Genomic DNA, 18,551 nt, shown 5'->3' with positions numbered 1-18,551 from the left:
CTCAGCTGACTTAGGCCTGGCCAGCCCTGAACCAGTCTGTGGTAAAGTAGGTGGAACTACCATGACTGATTTAGCCTAATAATCTGGAGTAGAAGGAGTACTATGGAAACAACCATAGTATCTACCGCATTTATCTTAAAATATTAAAATTTCTATTTAATAATCTTAGTATTTTAGGTTCTTTTAAAAGCTCAATCAACTGTTGAAAGATTGAACCCAAAGAAATTTATGAGAAACTTTCTTTCTTTATTAGGACAAACAGCGTGTTCTGTGGCCTAAAAGAGCAGATTGTGCAGAAAGCTACCCTAGAGTCCCTATTGGTGGGGAATTGCCAACCTATTTTCTGCCACCGGAAAACAAAGGACTCAGGCAAGTGCTGGTGGATTTGGCAAAGCACCTGATTCTGCATGATTGTCATCTGGCGGTTCTTTGAGAGCACCAGCCTTGGACTTGAAAGGTTAAGTCTTTATCTTGACGTCACCTAAACTTTAAAAATATGAATCTTGTTCCTTTTTCTTGTGCCAGGATCCACGAACTCAGCAGTGATGATTATTCTTCAGAAGAAGAGGCCCAAACCCCAGACTGTTCCATAACTGACTACAGAAAAAGCCAGACTCTGTCCTACTTAGTCAAAGAATTAGAGGTCCGCATGGATCTGAAAGCCAAAATGCCAGATGACCATGCACGAAAAGTAAGGCTCACTTAGGCTGGTGTTTATTGCCGTCCATTCTGGGTGACTTCAGAGGCCTCTTAGATGGAACAGAAAATTTGATAGAAGGCAGTTGGTGAGCTTTAAATTTATAAAACTGAAGAATAGAATTAAAGTATTGGTGAAATGATTGAGAAGTCAGTAATGCAATCATGCCATTGAAGAAGTGATAGGAAAGTGTCCCTCGGGGACCACCTAAGCATCATTCCTTTGACTCAAAGTGTTATGAAGATGAATAACAGAACTCCCAGTTTACCTAATGAAAGTCATTCTTATCATTTTGGTTTAGCTTTGCATGCCCCAGTCCCCTAGAAGTTTGTGTAAATTGAAAGCATGAAGGTTCTCTTTCCATGGCCTTATCAACCCTACGTTGGCCTTATATGATATACTTAGGAATTTGTACAAATTGGATAACGACTTAACAGACATTATAAGTAAGTTCTGTTGTGCCGTTTTCTTTAATTCCTGTTAGTTATAACTTGGAATGTTTTATTACTGAGTGTAGATTATATTAGGTACCACCCTGTAGATAGAAATCAAAAAATTATCTCTTTACAGAGAAAAGAGACCATCACAACTCTCTTTTTATGAAACTTAACTTCAAAACCATCAGCAGTTACTACTTTTATTCAACGAATATTTACTGAGGCAAAAATAAAAACATTATATACCAGGCAGTGTTTTGGGAGCTAGGCATATGAAGATAAATAGACCGTGATCCCTGCCTTAGAGTTGCTTACAGTTACGTAAATGTTGCAAGAACATAAAGTAGATTAGTTGGGGATGTGGCAGTTTTCCAACTGAAGATAACAGATTTTTATCAGATGCTGTTGTCTTCAGAATAATTTCTCATTCAGTTCTGGACACATAGGTTGACTTTAATGGGGTATCATAGATTGCCTTAATGTGTGTGTGTTTGTATGTATATGTCTTCTAATGTTTTTTAGTGGACAATTTTAAATATATCGAAAAGTAGAGAGATTGTATAATGAATCCCATGTATCCATCATGCAGCTTAAGCAGTTAACCTCTCACAGCCAATCTTGTTACTCACAGATGGTTCATAACAAAATAAGAAACAATGTGTATTATTACATATATATTGTCTGCAAAGTCAGTGCACGCCAGCAGGTCAACACTTGTTGGTCTGTTGATGACCTCATGTTACATATATGATTAAAATACCTATTCAAATTAGCTGTTCCTGAGGAACTCAGGTAAAGACTGCCATCTATGAAATTCTTTTAAAATGTCTTTCCGGTTATTTTAAATTGAGTTGGTCTTCCTTTTGATGTTTTCAGATTTTGCTTTCCCGTATTAATAACTATACTATCCCAGAAGAAGAAATTGGGTCTTTCTTATTTCATGCTATTAACAAGGTGAGTCACCTGCTTTGCACATCTTAAAAGCTTAGTGTTGCTGTTACTTGACAACGAGTCAATTCCGACTCATATAGCCACCCCACGTGACAGAGTAGAACTGCCCCATAGGGTTTCCTAGGCTATAATCTTTATGGAAGCAGACCACCAGGTCTTTTCTCCCGCAGAGTGGCTGGTGGTCTTTGACGGCTGACCTTTCAGGTAGCGGCCAAGTGTTTAACCGCTGCGCCAACCAGGGTTTCTTAAACCCTTAGTAATTGTTACTGAAAGTCAAAATGTACTTATTAAAAATCCTGTATAGAGCAAATATATTGCAATGTATAGAATGAATACTGTATTCTTGTATTAACTGAAATATTTGGGGTTTTTCAGCCAAATGCTCCTGTCTGGCTCATCCTCAATGAAGCAGGACTCTACTGGAGAGCAGTAGGAAATAGCACTTTTGCTATCGCCTGTCTTCAGAGGGCTTTGAATTTAGCCCCACTTCAATACCAAGACATTCCTCTTGTGAACTTGGCCAACCTTTTGATTCACTACGGCCTTCATCTTGATGCCACTAAGCTGCTGCTTCAAGCTTTGGCCGTCAATAGCTCTGAGGTGAGGTTTTATGTTTCTTTGTAGCTCCATGTATACTATGTTGGGTAATTCAAATTCAGAGTGTAATTTGTATTTTTCTAGGGAGGGCATGAAAATGTCATGTTTTGTTTTTCAGAGTAGAATTTACATGTTTTTAGAGAAAGCATAAAAAAGATTGTTTTGTTTCTTTTTGAAACGTTCGTCTTTTTAATTTGAAATTAGTGAAATTTATAATTGTACAGTTAATGCTTTAGAAATTTACATTTAGATAAGAGTGACATAGCTTCTAAAAATACAGTGCCTCTTTTTTATGTCAGTCTGAAACATCTGGTTCTTATTTTATCCTGCTTATCACAGCATGCACACTGCTTAATATTGTAGGCAGTGGTGCCACACTGGTTAAAGCGCTTGGCCGCTAACAGAAAGGTTGGCAGTTTGAACCCACCAGTGACTCCACGAGAGAGAGATGTGGCAATCTGGTTCCATAAAGATTTATAGCCTTGGAGACCCTGTGGGGCAGTTCTACTCTGTCCTTGTAGGGTCGATATGAGTTGAAATAGACTCAATGGCAATGGGCTTGGTTTTCTTTTTCTTTAATCACAACATGCACGCTGCTTAATATTGTACTGTTTTACAACTTTATAAATATCTTCATACCAACCAGGGCACAGCACAGTTTAAACGTTTGATAAGAATAGATAGGTGGGTTGGTATTCTTGTCCTGAATCTCCCACATGCAGTCCATAAAGTTATATCACTGCTCTGTAGTTAGTTGCTGTATTTCATGGTTTCTAAGATGCCACTTATCTTTTTCATATTTTTTTAGTAATTTTTTTATTTGATAATTTGTATTGTGCTTTAAGTGAAAGTTTACAAATCAAGTCAGTCTCTCACACAAAACCTTATATACACCTTGCTACATACTCCCAATTACTCTGTCCCTAATGAGACAGCCTGCTCTCTCCCTCCACTCTCTCTTTTCACGTCCATGTCACCAGCTTCTAACCCCCTCTACCCTCTCATCTCCCCTTCAGGCAGGAGGTGCCAACATAGTCTCAAGTGTCCACCTGATCCATAGAAGCTCACTCCTTACCAGCATCCCTCTCCAACCCATTGTCCAGTCCAATCCATGTCTGAAGACTTGGCTTCAGGAATGGTTCCCATCCTGGGCCAACAGAGGGTCTGGGGGCCATGACCACTGGGATCCTTCTAGTCTCAGTCAGACCATTAAGTCTGGTCTTTTTATAAGATTTTGGGGTCTGCAAGTGGGTTTTTTTTTATCCCACTGCTGTCCTGTTCCCCCAGGGGTTCTCTGTTGTGTTCCCTGTCAGGGCAGTCACCGGTTGTAGCCGGGCACTATCTAGTTCTTCTGGTCTCAGGCTGATGTAGTTTCTGGTTCATGTGACCCTTTCTGTCTCTTGGGCTTATATAATTACCTTGGGTCATTGGTGTTCTTCATTTTCCTTTGATCCGGGTTGAGACCAATTGATGCGTCTTAGATGGCTGCTTGTTAGCATTTAAGACCTCAGACGCCACTCTTCAAAGTGGGATGCAGAATGTTTTCTTAATAGATTTTATTATGCCAGTTGACTTAGATGTCCTCTGAAACCATGGTGCCCAAACCCCTACCCCTGTTACACTGGCCTTCAAAGCATTCAGCTTATTCAGGAAACTTCTTTGCTTTTGGTTTAGTCCAGTTGTGCTGACCTCCCCTCTATTGTGTGTTTTCTTTCCCTTCACCTAAAGTAGTTCTTATCTACTATCTAATTAGTGAATTTCCCTCTCCCATCCTCCCCCCCTCCCTCCCCCATCTTGTAACCACAAAAGAATGTTTTCTTCTCAGTTTAAACTATTTCTGAAGTTCTTATAATAGTGGTCTTATACAATATTTGTCCTTTTGCAGCTGACTAATTTCACTCAGCATAATGCCTTCCAGATTCCTCCATGTTATGAAATGTTTCACAGATTCCTCACTGTTCTTTATTGATGCGTAGTATTCCATTGTGTGAATATACCATAATTTATTTATCCATTCATCTGTTGATGGGCACCTTGGTTGCTTGCATCTTTTTGGTATTGTAGACAGTGCTGCAGTAAACATGGGTGTTCATATATCTGTTCATGTAAAGGCTCTTATTTCTTTAGGATATTCTTTTTCATATTTTAACATCTCTGAAATCCATTAGAATTAATGGTATCTTAGATTTGATGGAATACAGTTACGATAAATATGCAGTTAAATTGGTTTCATAGCTAATGTTTAAATGTCTCTAAGTTACGTACCCAAAGAAAGCTTTAGATGAGGTGTGCATGAATGGTTTAGATTTGTTTAAGGTACCCCCCAATTAACTTTTTAAGTATGAGTATAAAACATTATCTGTTAAAGAGTTTCCTTTGAAATACGCAAATTCTCAATTGGATTTTAAGTAATAGTTTACAGTCTCTATGCTATACAGCAAGTTAAGTTGCCAAATAAGTATATCAAATATTTATTGAATGCTCACTATGTGCCAGGTGCTATATATGGATGTGATGAAGTGGGCATCCAAAGGGAAGGCTCAAAACAGCTGTATTCCCCTCAGTACTTCTCTTGGTTTACTTTATTTTGCCACCAGCCAAGGCAATTAGACAATATTCTTCCAAAGAAAGAAGATCTCCCTTTAAGATTAATTGTCTTTCCGTATTTTAAAATAATACTAGAACTATAGTTGTTAAATTCTGTGGTATTGCAACAGAAATAGAAAAATAAATGGGTCACGCAAGGAGATTAAATGCTTAGGAATAAATCTAACCAGAAATGTAAAAGACCTTTACAAAGAAAATTACAAGACTCTCCTGCAAAAAACCAAGAGACATACATAAGTGGAAAAACGTGTCTTGCTCATGGATAGGGAGACTCAACATTGTAGAAATGTCTTTTCTGCCCAAAACGATCTACAGATACAATGCAATCCCAATCCAAATTCCAGTGGCATCTTTTAATGAGATGGAGAAACAAATCACCAACTTCATATAGAAAGGGAAGAGGTCCCGGATAAGTAATGCATTACTGAAAAAGAAGAGCAAAGTGGGAGGCCTCACACTACCTGATTTTAGAACATATTATACTGCCGCAATAGTCAGAATAGCCAGGTACTGGTACAACAACAGGTACATAGACCAATGGAACAGAATTGAGAATCCAGACATAAATTCATCCATCTATGAACAGCTCATATTTGACAAAGGCCCAAAGTCCGTTAAATGGGGAGGAGACAGTCTCTTTAACAAATGGTGCTGGCATAATTGGATATCCATCTGCAAAAAAATGAAACAAAACCCATACCTCACAACATTCACAAAAGCTAATTCAAAATGGATCGAAGACCTAAATAATCTAAAACGATAGAGATCATGGAAGAAAAAATACGGACAACACTGGAAGCCCTAATACATGGCATGAACAGTATAAAAAACATTACTAACAATGCACAGACACCAGAAGAGAAACTAGATAACTGGGAGCTCTTAAAAATCAAACACTTTTGCTCATCCAAAGACTTCACCAAAATAGTAAAAAGACATCCTACAGACTAGGAAAAAATTTTTGGCTACAACAAATCCGATCAGCATCTAATCTCATAAATCTGCAAGATACTGGAAAACTTCAACACCAAATAAGACAAATAACCCAGTTGAAAAGTGGACAAAGGATATGAACAGGCACTTCACCAAAGAAGACATTCAGGCAGCTAACAGATAAAGAGGAAATGCTTATAATCGTTAGCATTAGAGAAATGCAAATCAAAACTATGAGATACCATCTCACCCCAACAAGGCTAGTGTTAATCCAAAACACACAAAATATAAATGTTGGAGAGGTTGTGGAGAGACTAGAACACTTGTACACTGCTGGTGGGAATGTAAAATGGTACAACCACTTTGGAAATCGATTTGACAGTTCCTTAGAAAGCTAGAAAAAGAACTACCATATGATTCAGCAGTCCCATTCCTTGAAATATATCCTAGAGAAATAAGAGCCTTCACACAAATAGATTTATGCACGCCCATGTTCACTGTAGCACTGTTTACAATAGCAAAAAGATGGAAACAACGTAGGTGCCCATCAGTGGATGAATGGATAAACAAATTATGGTGTATTTACACAATGGAATACTACGCAACGATAAAGAACAACAATGAATCCATGAAACATCTCATAACATGGAGGAATCTGGAAGGCGTTATGCTCAGTGAAATTAGTCAGTTGCAAAAGGACAAATATTGTATGAGACCACTGTTATAAGAACTCAAGAAAAGGTTTAAACACAGAAGAAAACATTCCTTGATGGTTACGAGGGTGGGCTGGGAAGGAGGGAGAGGGGTATTCACTAATTAGATAGTAGACAAGAATTATTTTAGGTGAAGGGAAGGACAGCACACAGGCCAGGGGAAGTCAGTGCAACTGGATTAATCCAAAAGCTAAGAAGTCTCCTGAATACAACCAAACACTTTGAGGGACAGAGTAGCAGGGGCAGGGGTCTGGGGACCGTGGTTTCAGGGGACATCTAGGTTAGTTGGCATAACAAAGTGTATTAAGAAAACGTTCTGCATCCCACTTTTGTGAGTGGTGTCTGGGTTCTTAAACGCTAGCGAGCGGCCACCTAAGATGCATCAATTGGTTTGAACCCACCTGGAGCAAAGGAGAATGAAGAACACCAAAGATACAAGGAAAATATGATCCCAGGAGAAAGAAAGGAACTCATAAACCAGAGACTCCATCAGCCCGAGACCAGAAGAAGTAAATGGTGCCTGGCTGCCACCACCAACTGCCCTGACAGGGAACACAACAGAGAATCTCTGATGGAGCAGGAGAAAAGTGGGATGCAGACCTCAAATTCTAGTGAAAAGACCAGACTTAATGGCCTAACTGAGATTTGAGGGACCCCAGAGATCATGGCCCCTGGACTCTATTAGCCCAAAACTAAAGCCATTCTCAGAGCCAGCTCTTCAGACAAAGATGAGATTGGACTATAAGGTATAAAATGATACTGGTGAGGAGTTTGCTTCTTAGCTCAGGTAGATGCATAAGACTATGTGGGTAGCTCTTGTCTGGAGGTGAGGTGAGAAGGCAGAGGAGGACGGGAGCTGGTTGATTGGACACAGGAAATACAGGGTGGAGAGAAGGAGTGTGCTGTCACATTGTGGGGAGAGCAACTAGGGTCACATAACAAAGTGCACATAAGTTTTTGTATGAGAAACTAACTTGAATTGTAAACTTTCACTTAAAGCACAATAAAAAAAAAATGGATCAGGGTAGATACCCCAAAAATAGACCTTAACCAGTCTTCCTCCCCTAAACTGTCAGCATTTGGAAGTATTTCCTTGTAAGCTTTTCTGTAACGCAAATATTTCATAATCTTGCAGCTCTACTGTACAGGCATTATTAAAGTTTATTATATAAAAAATTTATTACTACATAGTTTTTATAGCCATGAATTTATGTGGTTGTTTATATGTGTGTATGTATATGTTCAATGAATGGATATACCACAACTTATTCTTCTGTTACTAAGTATTTAAATTGCTAACACTGCTTTGTTATTAGATGATTACCTTTCTATGTAAAGCCTTTTCTATGTTTCAGATAATTTTTTGGGAAAGATTTCTAGCAGTAGAATTACTAGGTCAATAAGAGAATGAATACTTTGATGACTCTAGGTACAAAATTGGGGCCCTAGTGGCGCCGTAGTTAAGAGCTTGGCTACTAACCAAAAGTCAGCAGTTCGAATCCACCAGCCACTCCTTGAAAACCCTATGGGGGCAGTTCTACTCTGTCCTATAGGGTCACTATGAGTTGGAATTGACTCAACAGCAAGGGGTTTGGGGTTTTTTTTTCCTTTTCTTTAGGTACAAAATGCCAATCTGACGGACGATTTAGGCCAGTATACAGTGCCATCATCGAGGTCTAAGAGTATTCGTTTCACCTATCTTCACCAGAGTTGGGCAGCTGAAATAACTGCTGACTTTTATTGATGGTTTCCTAGAGCCAGGCACCAAGCTAAGCAGTTTATGTATAATAACTCATTTAATCTTCACAAAACCCCTGTAAGGTAGGATTGGCCCATTTTATTGATGACTAAACTGTAAGAGTTAAATATTTGGAAAAATTAAAGGATTTACCTAGTCACAGAGCTCAGATTTGAACTCAGAGGCATTGGCCACAGAGCTCACACTCTTTAACCAGTGTTATTACACTGCTTCTAAATTAACAGTGGAAACCCTGGTGGCGTAGTGGTTAGGTGCTGTGGCTGCTAACCAAAGAGTCGGCAGTTCAAATCCACCAGGTGCTCCTTGGAAACTCTATGGGGCAGTTCTACTCTGTCCTATAGGGTCGCTATGAGTCGGAATCAACTCAGCGGCACTGGGTTTGGTTTGGTTTTTTTTTTTTTAACTAACATTTATTAAAAACGTTTGTTTAAAAAAGTTCACTTCTCTGTTGCAACATAAATTTCTTTGTCTTCTAATTATATCTTTTAAGTAAAGGTTTGTGTACGCATTTTACTCATTTTGTTAGAAGTTAGGTTTTTTTATATTTTATGAGCTCTATAATGAAGTCTAACTTCTGCCATTTGGGACCCTGGTGGCACAGTGGTTAAGACCTGCAACATGCTGCAGCTGCTTACCAAAAGGTAGCAGTTCAGACCCACCAGCTGCTCTTTGGAAACCCTGTGGAGTAGTTCTACTCTGTCTTACAGGGTCACTATGAGTCGGAATTGACTTGACAGCAACAGGTTTGGTTTTTCGGGGTTTTTTTGGCATTATATGCCGTATGTTAAAAATATTTTCCCTCATTTTGCCTTTTTATTTCAGCTTTTGAGAAACCCTTGAATTTTTCAGTCTTCTCCTGTGTGATTTCTATTGTTGGATTTAAAGTGTCCTCACAAGAAGTTTAGAAAAATTAGTTCTATTTTATTTTGTTTTGTTTTTGTCCTGTGGTTTGATATTTAAATGGTTGACTTTCAAAGATACAAAGATCTTCTTTGTTGTCTTCTAGATGCATTATAGTTTTAGATTGTACGTTTAGGTCTATGATCCATTTCAAATTAAATTTTCTTTATGGTAAGGTAGGATCAAAGTTCATTCTTTTCCACATGACTATCTAGTTGTTCCAGCACCACATCTCGGGAATACTATCCTTTCTGTACTGAGTTACCTTCAGACTCCTTTAGCCAACAGTTTACTTGATATCCCCACTTGCACGTCGAAACCCAAAAACCAAACCCACCGCCATCAAGTCGATTCTGACTCATAGTGACCCTATAGGGTTTCCAAGGCTGTAAGTCTTTACAAAAGCAGACTGCCACATCTTTCTTCCACGGAGTAGCTGGTGAATTCAAACTGCTGAGCTTTTGGTTAGCAGCCAAATGCTTTAACCACGGCGCCACCAGGTCTTCTTGGATGTCTAAAGGGCACTCTAAAACTAAGGGCCGAAACCAAGTCCCTTAACATTGTTCCAAACTTGTTCCTCCCATTCTTCCCCTCTGCAGTAAATGGTAAGCCATCTTTCCAGTAGCTCGGGACAAAAACTTGGAGCCATCCTTCTTTCATGGCAAATTCAATCTGTTAGCTAGCCATGCTGATTCTATCTTCAAAATATATCAAGAATTTTACATTTTATTATCTCCGCTGTTACCTGATTTAAGCCACCATTATCTTTTGTCTGGATTATTTGAAAAGCCTTCTTTCTAAATTCTTCCACCTTCGTCCCCTTATAGTCTCTTCACATTATAGCAACCAGAGAGATACTTATAAAAAGTCAGATCTTGTCATTTGTCTGTTTAGATCCCTGCAGTAGCTCTCTGTGTAACTCATAGAAAAAGAGAAGAATTTATAATGGTGGAGAAGGTCCTACATGACCCTGTTGCTTTTCTGATCTCATCTACATGAGATCATTCCATTGCTCATCTGTTCAAGCCTCACTTGCCTCCTTGCAGCTCCTTGAACATACCCAGGCATGCTCCCACCTCAAGACCTTTGTCCTTCCCATTTTCTCTGCTTGTAAGACTTCCCCCACCAAGACTTAGCATAGCTTTCCCTTTACCTCTTCACAGGCTTTTACAAATGCCAGTTTCTCAGTTAGTTCTTCCCTTCCTACTCTATGTAATGGCAACCCCTCACTCCAATACTACTTACCTCTTTACCTGATATATTTTCTTCCATCACGTTTCATTTGCTGACACATTACATATTATTCCTTTATTATCTGTCTACACCCGCACTAGCCTATAATATCCACGGAGGCAGGGATTTATCCATTTTACTTTCTGTGTTATCCCTAGTGTCTAAAACAGTACTTGGAACACAGTAAACATTCAGTAATTATTTTCTTGATGAATTGATGAAAATTTTATGATTTTTTTCAAAATGCCAACCTGTTTATCTCAACACAAGATACTTGTACAACCATTAATCTGATCATGGGGGTGATTGCAACACCTTTTTCCTTATATAAAATATAAAGATACTTTTGAAATCTAAGTATGGGATTTAATTTTGTATCTGGTGTGAACCATTAAATAGTACTTTAAATGTAAGATGTTTAGATTAGGCCTGTTTAATTTGGAATGCTTTATATACTTTGGCTTGGTTACAGTGAGACATTCTGATGACCTAACAGCCTCAATTAAGGGCAAGCAGGTGGATAAATGATAGATGTTGCTTTTCATAGGAATATATGTGGGATTTGAGAATATAACATTCTTAGGTCTTTTAAAATATTTTCAGTGATAAAATTAGTATAGGACAAATGGTTTGCACACAAGCAAATACAAAAACACTAAGCATTGTCTGATATAATGTCTGAAGATGATCCCCTCAGGTTGGAAGGCACTCAAAAGACAACTGGGGAAGAGCTGCATCCCAAAAGAAGAGTTGACCTTAATGACATGGATAGAGTCTAGCTTTCAGGACCTTCACTAGCTGATATGGCACAACTCAAAATGAGAAGAAACAGCTGCAAACATCCATTAATAAGTGGAACGTGGCATGTACAAAGTACGAATCTAGGAGTTGTCAAAAACGCAGTGGAATGTTTAAAGATCAGTATCCTAGGCATTAGTGAACTGAAATAGACTGGTATTGGCCATTTTGAATCGGAAAATCATATGGTCTACGGTGCTGGGAATGACAGATTGAAGAAAAACTTGTCACATTTATTGTCAAAAAGAACGTGATAGAATTTTGCAAGACCAATGACTCACTCATTGCAAATACCTTTTTTCAACAACAAAAACAGCAACTATACATGTGGACCTCAGTGGTTGGAAAACACAGGAATCAAATTGACTACATCTACAGAAAGAGACAGTGGAGAATCTCAATGTCATTAGGCAGAACAGGGCCAGAGCCCAGCTGCAGAACAGACCATTAATTCCTCATATATATGCAAGTTCAAGTTGAAGCCAAAGAAAATTAAAACAAGTCCACGAGAACCAAAATACGACCTTCAGTATATTCTACCTGAATTTGGAGACCATCTCAAGAATAGATTTGATGTGTTGAACACAAATGACCGAAGACCAGACAAATTGTGGGATGACATCAAGGACATCATACAGGAAGAAAGCAACAGGTCACTAAAAAGGCAGAAAAGAAAGAAAAGACCAAAATGGATGTCAGAAGAGACTCTGAAACTTAATCTTGAATGTAGAGTAGCTAAAGTGAAAGAAAGAAATGATGAAGTAAAAGAACCGAACAGAAGATTTCAAAGGGTGGCTCTAGAAGACAGAATAAACTGTAACGAAATGTGCAAAGACCTGGAGTTAGAAAACCAAAAAGGAGGAACACATTCGGCATTTCTCAAGCTGAAAGAACTGAAGAAAAAACTCAAGCCTTGGATTGCAGTACTGAAGGATTTTGTGGGCAAAATATTGAATGACGCAGGAACATCAAAAGGAGATAGAAGAAATACAGAGTCACTCTACCAAAAAGAATTGGTCAATGTTCAACCATTTCAGGAGGTAACATATGATTGAAAACTGGAAAAAGTCCAAGCTGCAGTGAAGGCACTGGTGAAAAACAAAGCTTCAGGAATTGTGGAATACAATTGAGATGCTCCAACAAACATATGCAGTGCTGCAGGCACTCACTCGTCTATGCCAGGAAATTCGGAAGACAGTTATATGGCCAGCTTACTGGAAGAGACCCATATTTGTGCTCATTCCAAAGAAGGGTGATCCAACAGAGTGCAGAAATTATTGAGCAATATCATTAATATCACATGCAATTAAAATTTTGCTTAAGATAATTCAAAAATGGCTGCAGCAGGACACCAGCAGAGAACTTCCAGAAATTCAAGCTGGATTCAGAAGAGGACATGGAACAAGGGCTGTCATTGTTGATTGCAGATGGATGTTGGCTGAAAGCAGAGAATACCAGAAAGATGTTTACCTGTGTTTTATTGACTATGCAAGATATTGGACTGTGTGGATCATAACAAGTTATGGGTAACATTAAGAAGAATGGGAATTCCAGAACACTTAATTGTGAACCTGTATATACACAAGAGGTGATCTTTCAGACAGAACAATCGAATACTGTGTAGTTTAAAATCAGGAAAGGTGTGCATCGGGCTGTATCCTTTCACCATATTTATTCAGTCTGTATGCTGAGTAAATAATCCAAGAAGCTGGACTGTTATGAAGAAGAACGGGGCATCAGGATTGGTGGAAGATTCATTAACAACCTGCGTTATGCAAATGATACAACCTTGCTTGCTGAAAGTAAAGAGGATTTGAAATGCTTTACTGATGAAGATCAAAGACTGCAGCCTTTAGTATGGATTACACCTCACCATAAAGAAAACAAAAATCCTCACAACTGGACCAGTAAGCCACATCACAATGAGAAAACATTGAAGTTGTCAAGAGTTTCATTTTATTTGGATCCACAATTTACACCCATGGAAGCAGCAGTCAAGAAATCAAAAAACACATTGCATTGGGTACATCTGCTGCAAAAGACCTCTTTAAAGTATTAAAAGCAAAGATGTCACCTTGAGGTCTAAGGTGCACCTGACCCAAGCCATGGTATTTTCAGTCGCTTGGTATGCGTGTGAATGATGAACAATGAATAAGGAAGAGAGAAGAATTGACACCTTTGAATTATGGTGTTGGCTAAGGATATTGATAGTGAACAAGTCTGCCTTGGAAGAAGTATAGCCAGAATGCTCCTTGGAAACAAGGATGGCAAGACTTTGTCTCACATGCTTTGGACATGTTATCAGGAGGAATCAGCCCCTGAAGAACGACATCATGCTCGGTAAAGTAGAAGATCAATGAAAAAGAGGAAGACTCTTGACAAGATGGATTGACACAGTGGCTGCAACAATGGGCCAAAACATAGCAACAATTGTGAGGATGGTGCAGAACTGGGCAGTGTTTTGTTCTGTTATACCTGTGAGTCGGAACCAACTAGACAGTACCTAACAACAAATATAGGTGAATTTCAGTTAAAGTGACCCAAACTGAATATTTTAGGCTGCTTATAAAAATTTAAGTCTCAACAAACAATTGAAAAATAGAACACAAAACTACTATTTACAATAGCATCAAGAAAACATCAGTTTCTAGAAATAAATTGAAAGATGTATAAGATTTTTTATACTAATTGCAAAAATATTGCTAAAAGAAAGAAGACCTTAATAAATGAAGATATATACCCATGGTCATGGATTGGAAGATTCAATATTGTTAAGATATAAGGTCTCTCCAAATTCATTTATATATTCAATGCAGTCCAATAAAAATCCTAGTAATTGCATGTATGTTCGTGTATTAATTGATAAGGTTGTTCTAAAATGTATATAAGTATGGACCTAGCCAAAAAAAAAACAGATTCTGACTCATGGCAACCCCATGTATGTCAGAGTAGAACTGTGCTCCCTAGGGTTTTCAGTGAATGTTTTTTTGGAGGTAGATTGCCAGACCTTTCTTCCAAGGCACCTCTGGGTGGACTTGAACTGCCAACATATCAGTTAGCAGCAGAACACATTAACTATTTATACCATCAGAGAAATCCTAGAACAGCCAAAAAGTTTGGTGGGGGATACCCCAGAGTTCAAAGGTTATATTAGCAGATTTCAAGACTTAGAGTAATTAAGTCAGTATGGTATTAGCACAAGGATACTCAGGTAGATCAACTGAATACAACAGAGAATTTAGACAAGGCGCACTGTTTGTTTTTTCGGTAAGTAGTGCCGGAGTAATTGGATATCCCTATGGAGAAAGAAATATGCTTTGACTCTTACCTCACACCATGCACACAATTAATTTGAGACTGATTATATCCTGAAGTTAAAACAGGAAAGCTTCTTACTGAAAACAGAAGAAACTCCTTATGACCTTCTAGTAGGCAAAGATTTCAAAAAGCACTAACTATGAGAGAAAAAAACAATAAATTGGATTTCATTTTGTCTTATATGTATATATATGTGTGTGTGTGTGTGTGTATATATATATACTTACCACAATTAAAAAAACCAAACCCAGTGCCATCGAGTTGATTCCGACTCGTAGCAACCCTATAGGCCAGACTAGAACTGCCCCCATAGAGTTTCCAAGGAGCGCCTGGCAGATTTGAACTGCTGACCCTTTGGTTAGCAGCCGTAGCACTTAACCACTACACCACCAGGGTTTCCAAAAAAACATTAAGGAAGTAAAAATGCAGACCACAGACTAGGAGAAGGTATTTGCAATAGCTGTTTCCAACAAAGGGCTCATATCTAGTATGTTTAAGAAGTCCTTCAAATCATTAAGAAAGAGACAAGCCAGTTTTTTAAGATGGTGTAAAAACGGCGTGGGGACAGTGTCTGACCACCTCCAACTCCACAAGAGGGAAGGAGAACCAAGATCAACAGCACAAGGCAGACTCCCGTGAGGTAGAAGCCAGATAAGCCTCCTCTCCCCACCATCTTTACTAAATCTGACACCATTCTCCCCTTGCAGAGCACTCTCTGCTTCTCTGCTGAGTTTGATAATTCATTGCAATGGACACACAGAACTCACAGACCATACACATGATTATGGGGTTTATTAGGGAAGTAACAGGTTACAGTTCAGGCTCAGGACACAAATCTTCCATCAGGACAGCCTCTTCCCAGCTATGCTTACAGGCATGCCTCTCCCTAGCCCTAGGCCTCTCCCCAAAGGCATTCAGCTTTCTCGCTCCGTGGGCTGGGAAGCCCACTGCACCTTCTCCTGCTGCCAGGTCTCTGCTGACGGGTCTGTCCTGCCACGACTTCTCACTGTCTTCAGGATTACAGCTTTCGTTCTCACTCTCTCTTGGTCTCCTGCCTCCAGGAACCTCCCAGTACAGGGATCCCAGGTCCAAAGGGCGTGCTTTCTGCTTCTGGCTTTTCTTCCTTGGTGGTGGTAGGATCCTCCTCTGTGCTCTGGAATTGGCCCTCTTTTAAGGCAAAACTGACCAATCCCCTTTGTGGGCCACAATTACTCTATCACATAGTCCTACCCAGTCACCTAGATGGGAGTTAAAAGGCCATGGCTAGAAAGGCCACACGAAAGTATTTGTACTGCAGATGGGGAAAAGAACAGTCACTTCAGAAAGGAAGATATCCAAATGACCAACAAGCACATGAAAAAATACTCAACATCATTACTCATCAGGGAAGTGCAAATTAAAACCACAATGAGATGCCACTTCAGCCCACTAAAATAGCTAAAATTAAAAAGACTAACAATATGAAGTCAGTGAATTACTATACTTGTTGATGGGAGTGTAAATTCATACATCCACTTTGAAGAACTATTTGGCTTTATCTACTAAAACAATACAGTGACTCTTCTGAGAGCCGGAACCCCACAAGACTGCCTTGTTTTTCTGGGTCTCCCAAGTTTTCCACCTTTGACAGATGTGCAGTCTTACCACTTTTTTACGCTCTCTACTAGTGGAAAATAATTGAGTTTTCCTTCTTTAACAGATTTCTGATTTATACAGGTTCTTGCTTTTGTAAGTTTTACTGTATACACCTACCTTCTAACCCACTACTAAGTATAAACCAAAAACTCGTTGCCGTAGAGTTGATTCCAACTCATAATGACCCTATAGGATAAAGTAGAACTGCCCCATAGGGTTTCCAAGGAGCAGCTGGTGGATTTGAACTGCTGACTTTTTGGTTAGCCACCGAGCTCTTAACCACAGTGCGACTAGGTCTTCTTTACTACTAAGTATATGGAGCCCTGGTGGCGCAGTGGTTAAGAGCTCAGTGGCTAACCAAAAGGTCAGCAGTTCAAATCCATTAGCTGCTCCTTGGAAACCCTATGGGGCAGCTCTACTCTGTCCTACAGGGTTGCAAAGTATATACCAAGGAAAATGAGTACGTATGTCTATCAAAAGACATAAGAATGTTCATAGGAGTTCTATTCATAATAATCAAAAACTGGGAACAACACAAATGCCTATCAGTAGGAGAATGGATGAACAAACTGGTATATTCAGATGTTGGAGTATTACATATCAGTTAAAAAGAATAAGCTACTGATATGCACAAAAACATGGATGAATCATAGATGTGTTAAGTGAAAGAAGTCATAAAAGCTACATGAGAGAACATGCTGTTTGATTGCCCATTTATTTGAAGTTCAAAAGCAGGCAAAGCTATCATATGGTGAGAGAAGTCACAGTATGGTTATCTTCAGGGTTGGGGTTGGGCTGCCCAAGGAAACCTTCTGGGGTACTGGAAGCATTCTAAACGTTCGTATCTTGAGGTAAGTGGTGTTTATACAGATATATACGTAAATAAAAGTTCATTACAGATGGTATGTTCTTTATACCTTTGTGAAAAATAAAAAATAAATTTACATCTTAGATTCAGTGTAGGATTTCCTAGTGTGAATAAAGTGGACAGTTAGCCATAAATTTTTATGGGCTAACCTAAGAGAAGTCAAAAGACATATACTTTAAGGGCTTTGTAACTCTTAGAAAATATTACTCCATTATCATTTTTGCTCTTTTTTTTTTTTTCTACTTTGCAGCCCCTGACCTTTTTGAGCCTGGGAAATGCTTACCTTGCTCTGAAGAATATCAGTGGGGCACTTGAGGCCTTTAGACAGGCTTTGAAATTAACTACGAAGTGCCCAGAGTGTGAAAACAGCCTGAAATTGATCCGCTGCCTGCAGTTTTATCCTTTCCTGTACAACATCAGCTCATCTATTTGCAGTGGTAAGCAGCTATTAAGTGCTCACAAGTTAGCGAGCTCATTGGAAGTTTCCCTTCACATCAACAAAACACGGAAAATGATTTTCTCAGTTTCCCCAAGGATTTTACACGTAGCCGATAAAATTCTAGACATATACAGAAGCAGTTGATTCACTACTTAGAGTAGATGCCATGGAGTATTGAGGCTTTATTCTCTCCCAGGCCCCTGGTTGGGAAAGGCTGACAAGAGTATATTCAACTGGGATTAATAGGCCAAGAGATTTATTTTCTTCTCCCCCAAATCGCTGGTGTTTTGTAATGACCAGTGCTCATGGCAAAGGATATTTTTTCTGTCCATGAAGTCAAACTAATAGAATTTGAAGCAGTTCTTCCACATACCCAGTCATTAAAAGATAGCTTTTTTCCTTTCAGTGATGGAGGTCCAGCCCTTTAAAAAAAAAACCCTTTAGTGCACCTTTAAATAGGACCTGACATTAAAAAAGCTCTTCTTTGCCTTCTTCCATTTCTTCCCATAGCCACTGGCATGTCTACATGTGCATTAAGTATATCCACTTGGGTAGGAAAGTACTTGAGTTAATATATAAAACTGTTGAAAATTCATCCATTAGAACCCTCTTTCAGGTTCCCATGATGGTGGCTATTATTTAACTTTCACTTGGAGAAAAAAAATC

At 39.0% G+C, this 18,551-nt stretch overlaps 1 protein-coding gene across 4 annotated transcripts in view; it reads left to right on the top strand.

Moving 5' to 3' along the window:
* TTC17 (tetratricopeptide repeat domain 17) overlaps window positions 1-18,551 on the top strand; it is a 124,839-nt gene that overhangs the window by 44,620 nt on the left and 61,668 nt on the right. For all 4 annotated transcript variants that reach the window (XM_010592118.2, XM_023550699.2, XM_023550700.2 and 1 more), the window contains 5 exons: window positions 254-369; window positions 526-691; window positions 2,011-2,088; window positions 2,461-2,685; window positions 17,697-17,883. In XM_010592118.2, the coding sequence (XP_010590420.2) occupies window positions 254-369; window positions 526-691; window positions 2,011-2,088; window positions 2,461-2,685; window positions 17,697-17,883 (772 nt within the window). The remainder of the gene's footprint in view (window positions 1-253; window positions 370-525; window positions 692-2,010; window positions 2,089-2,460; window positions 2,686-17,696; window positions 17,884-18,551) is intronic.

Source organism: Loxodonta africana, chromosome 7, assembly GCF_030014295.1.
Source record: "Loxodonta africana isolate mLoxAfr1 chromosome 7, mLoxAfr1.hap2, whole genome shotgun sequence".
In the NCBI taxonomy this organism is placed as follows: domain Eukaryota; kingdom Metazoa; phylum Chordata; class Mammalia; order Proboscidea; family Elephantidae; genus Loxodonta; species Loxodonta africana.
Note: the sequence above shows the minus strand (reverse complement) of the source record. Positions and strands in the feature narration are given on the sequence as shown.